The 11,574-nt window shown below is 39.8% G+C and overlaps 1 protein-coding gene across 1 annotated transcript in view; it reads left to right on the top strand.

The window, feature by feature from the left end:
* Nucleotides 1-10,113, top strand: part of heatr3 (HEAT repeat containing 3) — a 13,802-nt gene extending 3,689 nt beyond the window's left edge. Inside the window, exons 2-15 of the mRNA XM_017428705.3 lie at nt 350-522; nt 2,257-2,344; nt 2,682-2,782; nt 3,493-3,602; nt 5,145-5,285; nt 5,440-5,732; nt 7,089-7,179; nt 7,374-7,528; nt 7,839-7,921; nt 8,024-8,160; nt 8,280-8,368; nt 8,516-8,659; nt 8,739-8,915; nt 9,104-10,113. Of these exons, the coding sequence (XP_017284194.1) occupies nt 350-522; nt 2,257-2,344; nt 2,682-2,782; nt 3,493-3,602; nt 5,145-5,285; nt 5,440-5,732; nt 7,089-7,179; nt 7,374-7,528; nt 7,839-7,921; nt 8,024-8,160; nt 8,280-8,368; nt 8,516-8,659; nt 8,739-8,915; nt 9,104-9,217 (1,896 nt within the window). The 3' untranslated portion in view covers nt 9,218-10,113. The remainder of the gene's footprint in view (nt 1-349; nt 523-2,256; nt 2,345-2,681; nt 2,783-3,492; nt 3,603-5,144; nt 5,286-5,439; nt 5,733-7,088; nt 7,180-7,373; nt 7,529-7,838; nt 7,922-8,023; nt 8,161-8,279; nt 8,369-8,515; nt 8,660-8,738; nt 8,916-9,103) is intronic.
* Nucleotides 10,114-11,574: the final 1,461 nt, after the last annotated feature.

Below are 11,574 nucleotides of genomic sequence, written 5' to 3'. Positions count from 1 at the left end.
ATCTTATGCAAATCTTCTTCAAATTAGCTGCTGTTTCACTTTTTGCGTTTTCATTAAACTTCAGCTGTTCAGCATATCTTCAGCCGCTTTCAGCAAAATCATTCAGCAAAAAAAGCATTCACACTGCATTTTCGCAGGAAATGCAACTTCTCTAGTTACAAATAGTTCATAAACAGCTACAAAATATCACCAATAAAATTGTATTTTAAGGTAATTTGTTACAACAGTAATTCCACATTCCTATAAAAAAATGCACAGCTGGATCTAAACCAGTTGAAGCCTTATTCAATGTTTACGTGTTCTCTTGGTATTAATACTGGTTGTGATTAAAGCGTTTGTGTCTGTGCAGTTGCAGAGTCCGAGTGCTGATGTTCGAGAGTTTGCGTGTGCCAGCATATCCCGGGTGGTGCAGCAGAGCCAGACCATCCCTGGTTTCCTCCAGAGGGGTGCCGTTAAACGCCTGGGCCCCATGCTGCTGGATGGCAGCCTGGCTGTCAGAGAGACGGCCACTGGGGCTCTCAGGTGAGTTAGCTGAGTGGAGTCTGGCCTTTTGTTTGTTTCTGTTTACCGTATGCTGCATGCTTTTGATTCCAACAGAATGATTATAGCATCAATGAGCTCATTATAGGCAGTAAAAACAAGTGTCGGGTTGAATAAAAAGAAAAACAGTCAGAAAGATTGAGACACAGCCTGACGCTCACTTTAAAGACAGAGAGATGGATGCCCACCTGTCTGGTTACAGGTTAGAAATATTTATACAGTGACAGACTTTATTGTTTTGTTTTACAAAACAATTTGCAATTAGACAGTTATAATAAATGTGTGCTTATGTTCACAGACAAAGTCAGAGAAGCATTAATGGATTTCAGCTTTTTAAAATGTAAAATTGTCTCATTCAGGAAACAAAATGTAATTGGGCAAATTGATGTAATATAAATTAAGTCTGAATTTTTAATATTTTGTTGGTAAGCCTTTGCATCTGATGACTCAAGCTAAAATGTATAACTCTGGGTTATATAACTGGGTTTTCAGAGCTGAAGCAAATCTGTATTCGTTTACTTCAACAGAGGGCGCCATGATATAAAAACAGTCAGGCTGTAACGCCGTGCAAATTGAAGTTCACGTTTATTTATTTATTAATTTATTTAAAATTTGATCTGCCGTAAACACAATTGATGAATATTTAATATTCGCACTTATGGCTCATTTTACCTTCCTGATTGTCACCGTAGTTATCTTCAATTCAATTTAGTTCATTTATGTAGCGCCAAGTCAATTTAGGATGCTATATAAAAGGAAAAATAAGTTCCAATAATAAATGCAATTCAGATCCTGATTCAAATCCATGCATCCATCCTAGCAGGGAGATGGGGTCTGTCTCCAGCAGTCAGATTTAAATCCATTTACAGTCAATTCTATTCTTATAATACTAAAGATTCACAAGCAGTACTTTAGGAAATGTCAGTTGGAGTCATCTAGCTAAAGAAACCAGCAGATTGTATCAAATCTTCACTTCATCACAGTCCTCCATCCTGAGCAGCACGTTGGCGACAGTGGAAAGGAACGACTTTCTTTTAACAGGAAGAAACCTCCAGCAGAACCAGAACCAGGCTCCGGATGGACGGTCATGCCTCAACTGGCTGGGGTTTTAGAGGACAGGAAAGAGACAGACTAACACAGAATGACTGGTCCAGGTGTAGTTTCTATGGGAATACAAACATGGAGAGAAGAAAGAGTAAAGACAGCTGCAGAGTGAGGACGTGGTCAATTTGTCCTCCAGCAGTCTATGCCTATAGCAGCATAACTAAAGAATAGCTCAGGAAACCGAAACCAACCCTAACTATAGGATTTATCAAACAGGAAAGTCTTAAGCAACCTTTAAAAATAGACAAGTTGTCACCCTCACAGGCAGAAACAGGAAGTTGGTTCCACAAGAGAGGAGCCTGAGAGCTGAAAGCTCTGCCTCCCATTTTAGAAACTCTAGAAACCACAATTAAACCTGCAGTCTGAGAGCAATGTTCTCTTTTAGGAAAATATGGAACAAGAGGATCTTTAATATAAGCAGAATATAAGATCTTGCCCAGCAATCATTTGTTTTGACTGTTAAACCTTCAAACAGGCTTTGTGCACCACAGCTGCGTCTCTCATCCGTACAAACAGCATCTTTCACAGCGAGCCTCCTCTCAGCGACTGATGAGTGTGCGTCTGGGACCGTCTCTCTCTCTCCCTCTCTCCCTCTCTCCCTCTCTCCTGCAGAAATCTGAGTGCATGTGGGGGTCAGGAGGTGTGCGAGGACATGGTGAAGCACGACGTCATGACTCCTCTGACAGCACTGCTTAGAGAGGTGAGACTCCGCCGCTGCTTTTAGCTCACTCCATCACTTCGGTTCCTCCTCATCAGCAAGCTAAAAAAAAATATCCGCTTCAATTAGATGTCATTCCAAAGCAGAGCAAAATGTAAGGGGGAAAAAAAACTGCCTGCATGCTGGAAAAATAGGCTCAAGACCAGCTTTCTCCTGACCTTTGTTTGAGATTTTGAACCTTGAACAGTATATTTGAAATATCTCGTTCAAGACTGAGTGTTTTAATTAAACATTTGGACATTTTTATATAAGATATGTTCACACCCACTTGTTGTTTGGCTGATATCACAAACCCAGTTTTTATTTTTTATTTTTGCAGTGTTGTGCTGGTTTTGACAGCGCCGTTGTGACAATGAAAGACCAGAGAAATCCCGTGGAGGATGTGGCCAACGAGGCTGTGAATCTGCTGTGGAATCTCTGGTAAGCCATAAGAAGTTTGTGCACACTGTTTTCATTAAACCGTTACTCACTTGTTCATTTTGGTTGCCTAGCTGCTCAGAAGTGCTCAATACATTTAGATCGGTTTAAAAAAAAATATATATATATATGAGGCTTTAAAAATAATCCGGAAAAATTCCTGCATATTTCGTGAATATAGCTTGCCTCTAGATCTAAAACTATCTGGGACAATCTTCTTGTCCCAGATATATGGGTAGTAGAACCAAGATTTGTTTGTTGTAAGAGTAGCCACAATGAGACCTTTCCTCTCATTATTACGACACATATTAATGTTTTTTTCTGTAAGTTATGCCTGTGGTTTCTGACAGAAGTTGTTAGAATTTAACATCTAAAATCTGCATAATATTTGAAGCACCGGTAAAAAAGGGTCCCCGAGCAAGATATTTAATGTGGCTGTTCTATAACTATCAGTTTGCATCATCAAGCCAGACGTTTACCAAGTGTTTTAGAAGTGTGTTTTTTTTTAATTTATCTGTATTATCAATTGTAATTGCAACTCATGAGAAAGAAGTTTCCTAAAATCTTCAGTTCTGAAAGCATACTTAGCCACTTGAAGATTTCACAGCTGGTTTTGTGACCCTGGCCCCCTCCTCTGCTCTGCCCCAGTCAGATATGCTCCGTGTTAATAAATTATTTTTTTAACTGCTTTCATATCTGCGTTGTCCCGCCAGTGAGAGTAGCAACCTAGCCGTGTCTATGTTCAACAAGTCGGGTCTGTTTGACGTGGTCGTCCAGTGTCTCGAGAGGCACCCTGACAATGTGGAACTGGGCATATCTGCAGGTAAGTCTTATTGGTTTATTGTCCCAGTGTTCTGCACAATGAAAACTGAAGCTTTTATAGCACAGAAACAGTTGTGGTTCTGTTTTGGATTCTTTTATTGACCAGCTCAGACCAGTAAGCCAGTGAATATTTCATGACACTGTAAAATTCATTTTTTATGTTCAGGGTGCTAGGCAGCTTTGAATATAACAAACATCCCCAGACCATCCCACTTCCACCTCTGTGTGTGACACTTAATGTTAAACACAAGGCATTGATCTCTTTATAAAGACCCATGGGCAGAAGCTTTACCTGTTTAATAAAGTTTACAACAATGTTTGGAGCTGTGCGACACTTTTTAAGTTGCCATTCAGTGATCAGCGTCTCACAAAAGACCTTGATGGGCTTTACTCTTCATCACTGTTGTAATGCTCAGACGGGAATTTATTTTACTTAGCTGCTTAAAGTCGAGGCTAAACCAAAAAGGTTTGTGCTGTAAAATCTTCTGTCTATTTGGATGCAACATTCATGGCGTTCCCATTAGGTTTCTTACCGACCACAACTTTTTATTCTGTCATCATCTGCATTATTGGACAAAGTAGACAAACACGTCACCTCAAGGACATCATCTGAGGATGTTTTGGATTGTAAATCTTCACTACATATACTGTCAGTCTGGCTGTTTTTCCATTCACCTTTGTCCCACATCAGGTCATTCACTGGACACGTGTTGCTGACATTTCAGCAAAGCAGGAAAACGAGTGGCTCTTTGAGCTTTTGGCTGTGGGATTTCACCATATGCCGATCGCGGTCTTTCCCAGTTTGTTTTCCAGATATATCGGGGCATGAACTCGCAGGCAGGGCGTTTCGGTTCCGACCAACAACAAACTCCTTGTGTGGATAACCATTAACTTGTTGGCCGGGTCATCCAGTTCTGGTAGCTTGCTAGTCGGTCAGGTTTTTTGTGAACATCGAAAGGCAAATTTATTTTTAGCTATGTCTACAATTCAACAGCTTGGTCAAAGTAGTTGACCAAGGCTTGAATAAAGACTGGATACGTGTGACTAACCCTTAAAACACTAAAACTGTGATTATCGATATTTCCTGGGGGAAAACGACACTCTTGCACATTTTGTTTTTCTTTTTAATGGTAGTTGTGATGGAAAGTTTGGGTTTTTGGAGATTAGTGTCTTTATTTAGTTTTTGGTAAGAGTTGATTGAAACCAGGCAAATCAAGTGAAAAGGCTCAGCTAAAAACTGGAAGATCAGGGTCACTGTTAAGGTAATCGGGTGATCGGTAGAAAATACAGGAAGACATGACTATATTTTATCTTACAAAACTTTTAAACATATTGGGATTCACCTAAAAAACAAATAACATATTAGAACCAAAGTCTTGACAAGAAAAACCAGGATAAGAGTATTTTAAGCTGCCTGTTTTATTTTATTGATGCTCTTGAAATTTACAGGGAACTTTTAGTATGAATGTAATTTTAAGAAGGCATTGTTTTTGTCCTAATAGTAAGTGATGTGGTGTGAGACTTCCTTCTGTTGTGTCCCCAGCCCACTGTCTGCACACTGTGACTGAGGATAACCCAGAACTGCTGCGTAGCATGAACACTGCTGTGCTGGGAGCACTGGAGAATGTGCTGCTGTCATCCCAGCCAAGTATGGCACACACTCTCCTCAGGACTTTAGCTGCAGGTACAGTCTGTCCTCAGTCTTTTCTCTGTTCCCCCCCCCCCCAGAAATAAAAAAAAAATTACATGCAGCATAGCTGTGTCCGCTAAACCTGTAAAATAGTAAATAGTAAATTGTCCCCTCTTGAGCCTCCTTAACTGCCTGCTTTGTCCCTCAGGGACACTGTGGAACATGAAGGGTAGTCTGCCCGAGGCCCGCCAGGCCCAGACCCTCAACGCCGTGGTGGCCTCCTTGACGCAGTGCCTGGATTTAGACACAGGGGTGCTGATCCCCAAACTCAGACGAGCAGAAGCGAATCATCAGAGAAACGCAGAACCTGTAACGGACGCGGAAGAACAGGCAGCAGGAGAGGTCGTCGAGGAGGAGATGGACAAGATGGAAGAACCGTCTAAAAAGACGAGGAACGGCAAAACTGTGAAGATTGATACAGACTTCTCCGACCTCCTTCCTGTAGGTTTGACTTGACTGTTACACACCCCACTGAGGCAAATCAATAAAAACATCAAAACAATCTTTACACACTAACATCCAGCTTGAGGTTTTAGTCGGAAAGGTTACAGATGGTGTATAGTTTTAGGCCTAACCAGCAGCAGGTATGTGAGGTTTTCTATTTTATTTCTTGGCTTTGATGAAACCATGACACCTGTTTTCTTTCACCTCTTCACTCGTCATAGACAAGTACGTAAATGGATTATTAGACACAAGTTAGCATTGCAGTTCTGTATTTAAGCACGGTATGCTGTCATGGTCATGTACACACAAGAACTAGACTGAAAATGAATGAAAAAGCAGCTGAAGTTAAAAAAAACAATGTAGCTACATTAATTTCTGTCTATACACCGATACAAATACACAAGCTGTTCACAGGGAGCATAAACACATTTATATGTCAAGTAGCAAAATTAAAAAAAATACTCAACCCACTGCATGGCAGCAATTACTTCCATCAAAAATGACTTTATTAAACTAGAATTGTTGGCCTCAGAAATACAGTATGACCTTTGATAGTCAGCTGTTGATTCACTGATTTATTTTACTCCTTATTCAGTTTGTTTGCCCTCTGCAGGGTAACACGTAAGCACTGGAGAGACATTAAAAGTGATCATCTGTCAGCTTATAACATGCTTAAACTTGCAGTGATCATAAATTACCACCTAGTAGTTCTCAGAGCTCTCAAAATGTCTGCAGGTAAAATCGTGACATGTGACGTGTGCTCATGTTTATGCAAAGAGGCGATCAACTTTAGGACTTTCAAAGCTCTCATCGAAGCCAGGTGGAAAGGCAACGCATGAGTCATCCGGAAGTGCAAAGCCAGACTGACAGCGTGGGCAAACTGTCGCGTCCGGGGGGCCGGGGGCACGTCGGGAACACACACTCAGCCCGGTTCATCAGGGGACCAGCGCCTGGCTGACAGTCCCCATACTCGACCCCGGCGAGACAGAGCTGTCCCTTTCAGCTCAGTCAGCACCGGAGCCCCAAGATCGTCTTGACGTTCTCAAACTTCCCCTTTAAAGAACACTGTGGGTTACACAAATGTGGTTATCTGTCATGATGTGACTAAAGCAGTAGACCTAAATGGTTAGGCGGAATGAATAACAAGTTTTTTTTTCCTTCAAAAAGACACTTTTGACACAGGTTGTCTCCGCGTCCCAGCTCAGAACTGTGCAACTTGACAGATTCAAGTGCATCAGCAGGAATAAATTGCTTCTCCGTGGCGAGCAGCTGAGCTCAGGCTGGGTGATAACTGTGCTAAAAGTCATTGTTTCAGTAGGATGTTGACTCACACGGCTGTTTGTTTGTGTCCAGAGGGGTAAGGAGGAGCTGAGGGAGGCAATGGCCTTGCTGACAGCCCAGCAAACGTCCCTAGAGATCATTGTCAACATGTGCTGCTCTGACGGTGAGTGTTGGGGGCACAGACAGCAGTGCTGACCCCAGGCCCCCCTCCATCAACTTTATTTCCTGTGACACAGCCACCAAGTATGTGTTTGTCACTCTAAAAGGCCATTACAGCAGAAAAACGCATGCAATTCACGTAAGTGTGTCGAAATGAGCTGCACTGTTCCTAATCTGTATCATGGCGGTTCTGTTCAGACCCTTCTGATGACGAGTGGGAGGAGGAATCGAGCAGCGACGAGAGCGACATGGGTCCCGATGGCCTCTGTGATGGAGCATGCAGTCTGATGTCTCCTCTCTGCTTGTCAGCTGAGGTTCAAGGGGCCTTGATCAACCACAACATACCAGAAAAGGCAAATAGCAGTCTGCTTCCCCAGTCATATCTCACCTGTGGAATTAATCGCTACAGTGTCAGAAAGTGTTGACAAGCATATTAAATGGTTCAACTGTCATCTTTGTTACATTATCTGTAATTACAAACTTAAAATATGGCTCTGATTATGCGGCGAGCCCCACCCATCTTCACCCTCCAGGCAGAACAGATTGCAGTACTTACCTGTTCTGCTTGTATAAAGATCTCTTTTGCACCTATGCAACCACACTATTTGGTAAAAAAGATGGTTATGTATGTTGTTGATTTTTGTTTTTTCCTTCTAACTCAAGGTTCTCAAAAAGACAGGATTCCCCAGACAGGAAGCCATAAATGTGTGTCAAGAGGATCCCTCCTGGAGGGGCCTGGCGAAAAGGTAATTCTCCACACCTCTCAGATTCTCTTGAACTTCAGTGACAGACTCAAAAATTGTTTTGTGTGTTTAAATTTTCATTCATTACATGTCATCTTTGTTTAGGATGCAGCGTGTTCAGTCCCGAGCACTGACGTGCCTCCACAGCATCATCTCCACCATGGATGCAGAGTCTCTGGGTGGAGCAGCAGCCCTGCAGGGAGCAGCACAGCACCTGTCCACTCTGGTCTTTGGAGCCGAAGGTCTCACATTTGTGTTAAATCTTTGTAATTGAACTTATTTGAGGTTTCATTGATTTCTTGATGAAGAATTACATCCCGATGAAGATAGATATGTAAAATGATCTTCTTTTCTGCTGCAGAGATACCCAAAGACGTAGAGTTCCTTGAGGCAGTCATCAGTGCCATGCGGTCTCTCCTGCAGATGATTGCCTCCAAAAACATCGCCCAGGTGTGGAATACACCGCCGCTTCACTGATAAAGCACTGGCTAAATAACTTGAACTACGTAACATTTTTCTCAAACTGGAAGATTCTCTGCCGGTTCCCTCGCACACCTCGTATTTACATCAAATGTTTGCACGTTTTCTGGTTTTCAGTGTATGACCCCGCAGCAGCTGATGAACCTGAGCGAAGCAGCAACCCGCTGTGATGTCGTCAGCGTGCGGGTCAACGCCGTTGCCATTCTGGGCATCACTGGCAGCACTTTAGCCAAAGAAAAAGGCTCAGCAGAAATCCTTCAGGTACCTTTTTTTTTTTTTTTTGGTCTCTGCACTTCTTATTAAATGCTTGCTCCTTTTCTAAGACCTTGCGCTCTTCCAGCTGATCGGGAACGCCTTACTTCAAGTTGCTACGAAGGATTCAGACCTGGTTGTGAACGGAGAAGCCCTTGACGCTTTGTTTGATGTGTTTGCGGATGGAGAGGAGGCGAAGATAGCTGCTAAAAGCATTGGTTTACTCGCTGCACTTAAGGCACTTCAGCCTGTCTTCAAGGCTAAGGTACTAGAGATGAACAAATTCTTAAGAATTGCTTTGGAATCAATATTTCTGTCTTGCTGTGGAAGAAAAAAAAACATCTACGGATAATTGTGTGTTAGATTATACTTTTTTTGTATTTTTCCAAATGCATGCATTTCTCTTCTCCAAACTTCTTCTTTTTCATTCATTTTCACTTTTTTCCTCATCAGATACGTAAAGAAGGAAGAGGTAAATACAGCCCTCAGCAGCTCTGTGTGCTGGATAACATCAAAATCAACCTGAGAAGATTTATTAGTTACCTGGAGAAGATGGTGAAAAAATAAGGACTTAGTGTTTTTCATGCTGTGATCACTTTGACCGTGTGTCTGACAGCATGAGACAATACGGCTGTGTTGCAGCCACTTATTTATGATTGTTTACTTTAAATAATGGTTTATTGTTTAAGTTTGTTGTGAAGAAAGAGAGACGCAATTTAGTCAGACATTCACGCATTTAACAAAGACTTTCAGGCCCAGATTTGTATATATTTTAATGAAATCTCAACATTAGTGTTAAGAAATCAGGTGAGTAAACTTCAACTTTTCTCATTAGTGCCCCTCATTTTCTCCCACGTTTGGGTTTGAAGTTGATGCTTTGTTTTTCTGAAAGAAGGCTGATCAGTAGCTGGACTGAAATGACAAAAAATAGCTTTTATTTCATTGATATTTTCCATGGCAGTAATCACTTTTTGGAGAAATAATGAGGTTTGTCTTAAAGGACACACAAAAATGGACTGTTCTGTGTCAGTTTTTCCCAACTTTTTTTTTTTTGTTTGTTTTAAAGTTTCGTTAGATTTAATTTGCTGAGCTAATCTAACAGGCTTCTTGGAAATACTGTAGTTGAAAATGCATTTTAAAGTTTATAAGATTCAAACCAGTTCCTGAAGGTACAAATAATGTTCAGAAAGAAAAAAAAACTTTGGTTAGATTTTATAAAAATATTCTTAAAATTTGTGCAAAGTTTTGTGGGAAAGTGTATCTTCTTATTAAATCTGAACACTGGAGTTGACAAACATTTTTGTATCATAAATGCAGTAAAGTTTTTCTCCTGTATTTCCCAACCTAACAGTTGTCTATCTAAGAGTTCATTTTAATGTGAGATGTGACTTTTGGGATGTAAAAATATTAAATCCGGCCTAAACAGCAACTTGATTCTCTGTGGAAATAAACGTGTAACCAAATCTCTGTCTCAGGCCAAATGAAACGTGCTTGGCGATGTGATGATTAGCACCTTTTCCTTGTTCTGAAAAGGTTGCAGCTCGCTTCTGAAATGTGTCCAGAAGTTGACAAGATTCTTTCAGAACCAAGCACACATGTATCCCTTAAGGAGAAGGTTGTATCAAGTTACAGAGGCTGTGTTGCGTTGGAATGGCTGTAACTTGATAAACATGAGGGTGATCCCTGTGGTTCTGATATTTGGGGTTTTTCCATCGTGTTGATTCACCATTTCTAAATATAGCTGAAGAAAAGAAATTGAAGATTTTTGGTTTAAACACTTATTTGATTCGACACAGAATGTCTGGTTTGTGTTTTTATTCTACAGAGCAGAATTTGTTTGGAGGTACCTTTGTGAACAGGTGTTTTTTTTTTTGGTTTAAAAGTCATAACAATATATATATTCAAATACAGTTTGTTTCTAAATTGGAAAACTTGGGTTTATGAAAAACACCCCTAACATATGTCTGGTTCATATGTTTGTAATTGATTCATTGATCATCATGCTTTTGACAGTTACAAAATATTACTTTTTATAGGTTTGTGGCAACCTTTAAAACCCCAGAAAAAAAATGTATATTGCTGTTTAAAAAAAGCAAACAATTTTACAAAAAGTGAAGAATATCAAATTATCACTCAATGCCTTTTTTTTTAAAATAAATTCCAATTTCTTAAAACTCACAAACTGTCTTTTTCATGCATCTGTCTGCACAAGTTTAGTTCTGATTTAAAGAGATTTCCATACTTTTAAATTAATGCTGAGTAAACTACTTAAAGCATAAAATATATATGAGAATATTGCAAGGAGCTGTAATTTTTTGTCATGTCTTGGAGTTCAAACAAACTTGAGCAGCAACTTATCTACCTTTTTTTATTCATAACCGCGTGATATGAAATAGTGAAACTTACATTTTTTTTTGCGAAATAATTTGATAAAAAAGCAAATAATTGCAATTTCAAGTTTGTTAAACTTAGTCCATTTTAAAAAATGGCTATGTAAATTATAAATAGTATTAAGAAAATACATTTTCTTATGGCCCTGTGTGCTTATATTTGTTGAAACTTGCAGAAAGTTAAAAAAAACTGCTTATAGTTATAGTGTGTGTTTTTTAATAAGGCCATATTTCTGCTACCAATGAAAAAATAAGAACTAAAAGAACATAATTGTGAGATAACATCAGATAGCATCATATATTTATAAAATCTGTATATTATAGATATAAAATACTCATATTTTTGATAATTTATCTCAATTTTGATTTAAGAAGATCATTGATTTTTAAATATTGTTAGAAATGGGCTTCCACACTATTTGAATCGTGAGATGTGCAATTCTATACACATTTTAACACAAATCTATGTTGCTCTTGGTAGCGTTAGGCCAAAAACAAATATATATGGTTCGGGTTTACATTTATTACATGTTA

Source organism: Kryptolebias marmoratus, linkage group LG15 (assembly GCF_001649575.2).
Source record: "Kryptolebias marmoratus isolate JLee-2015 linkage group LG15, ASM164957v2, whole genome shotgun sequence".
NCBI lineage: Eukaryota > Metazoa > Chordata > Actinopteri > Cyprinodontiformes > Rivulidae > Kryptolebias > Kryptolebias marmoratus.
This window is presented reverse-complemented; position numbering and strand designations above follow the sequence as displayed.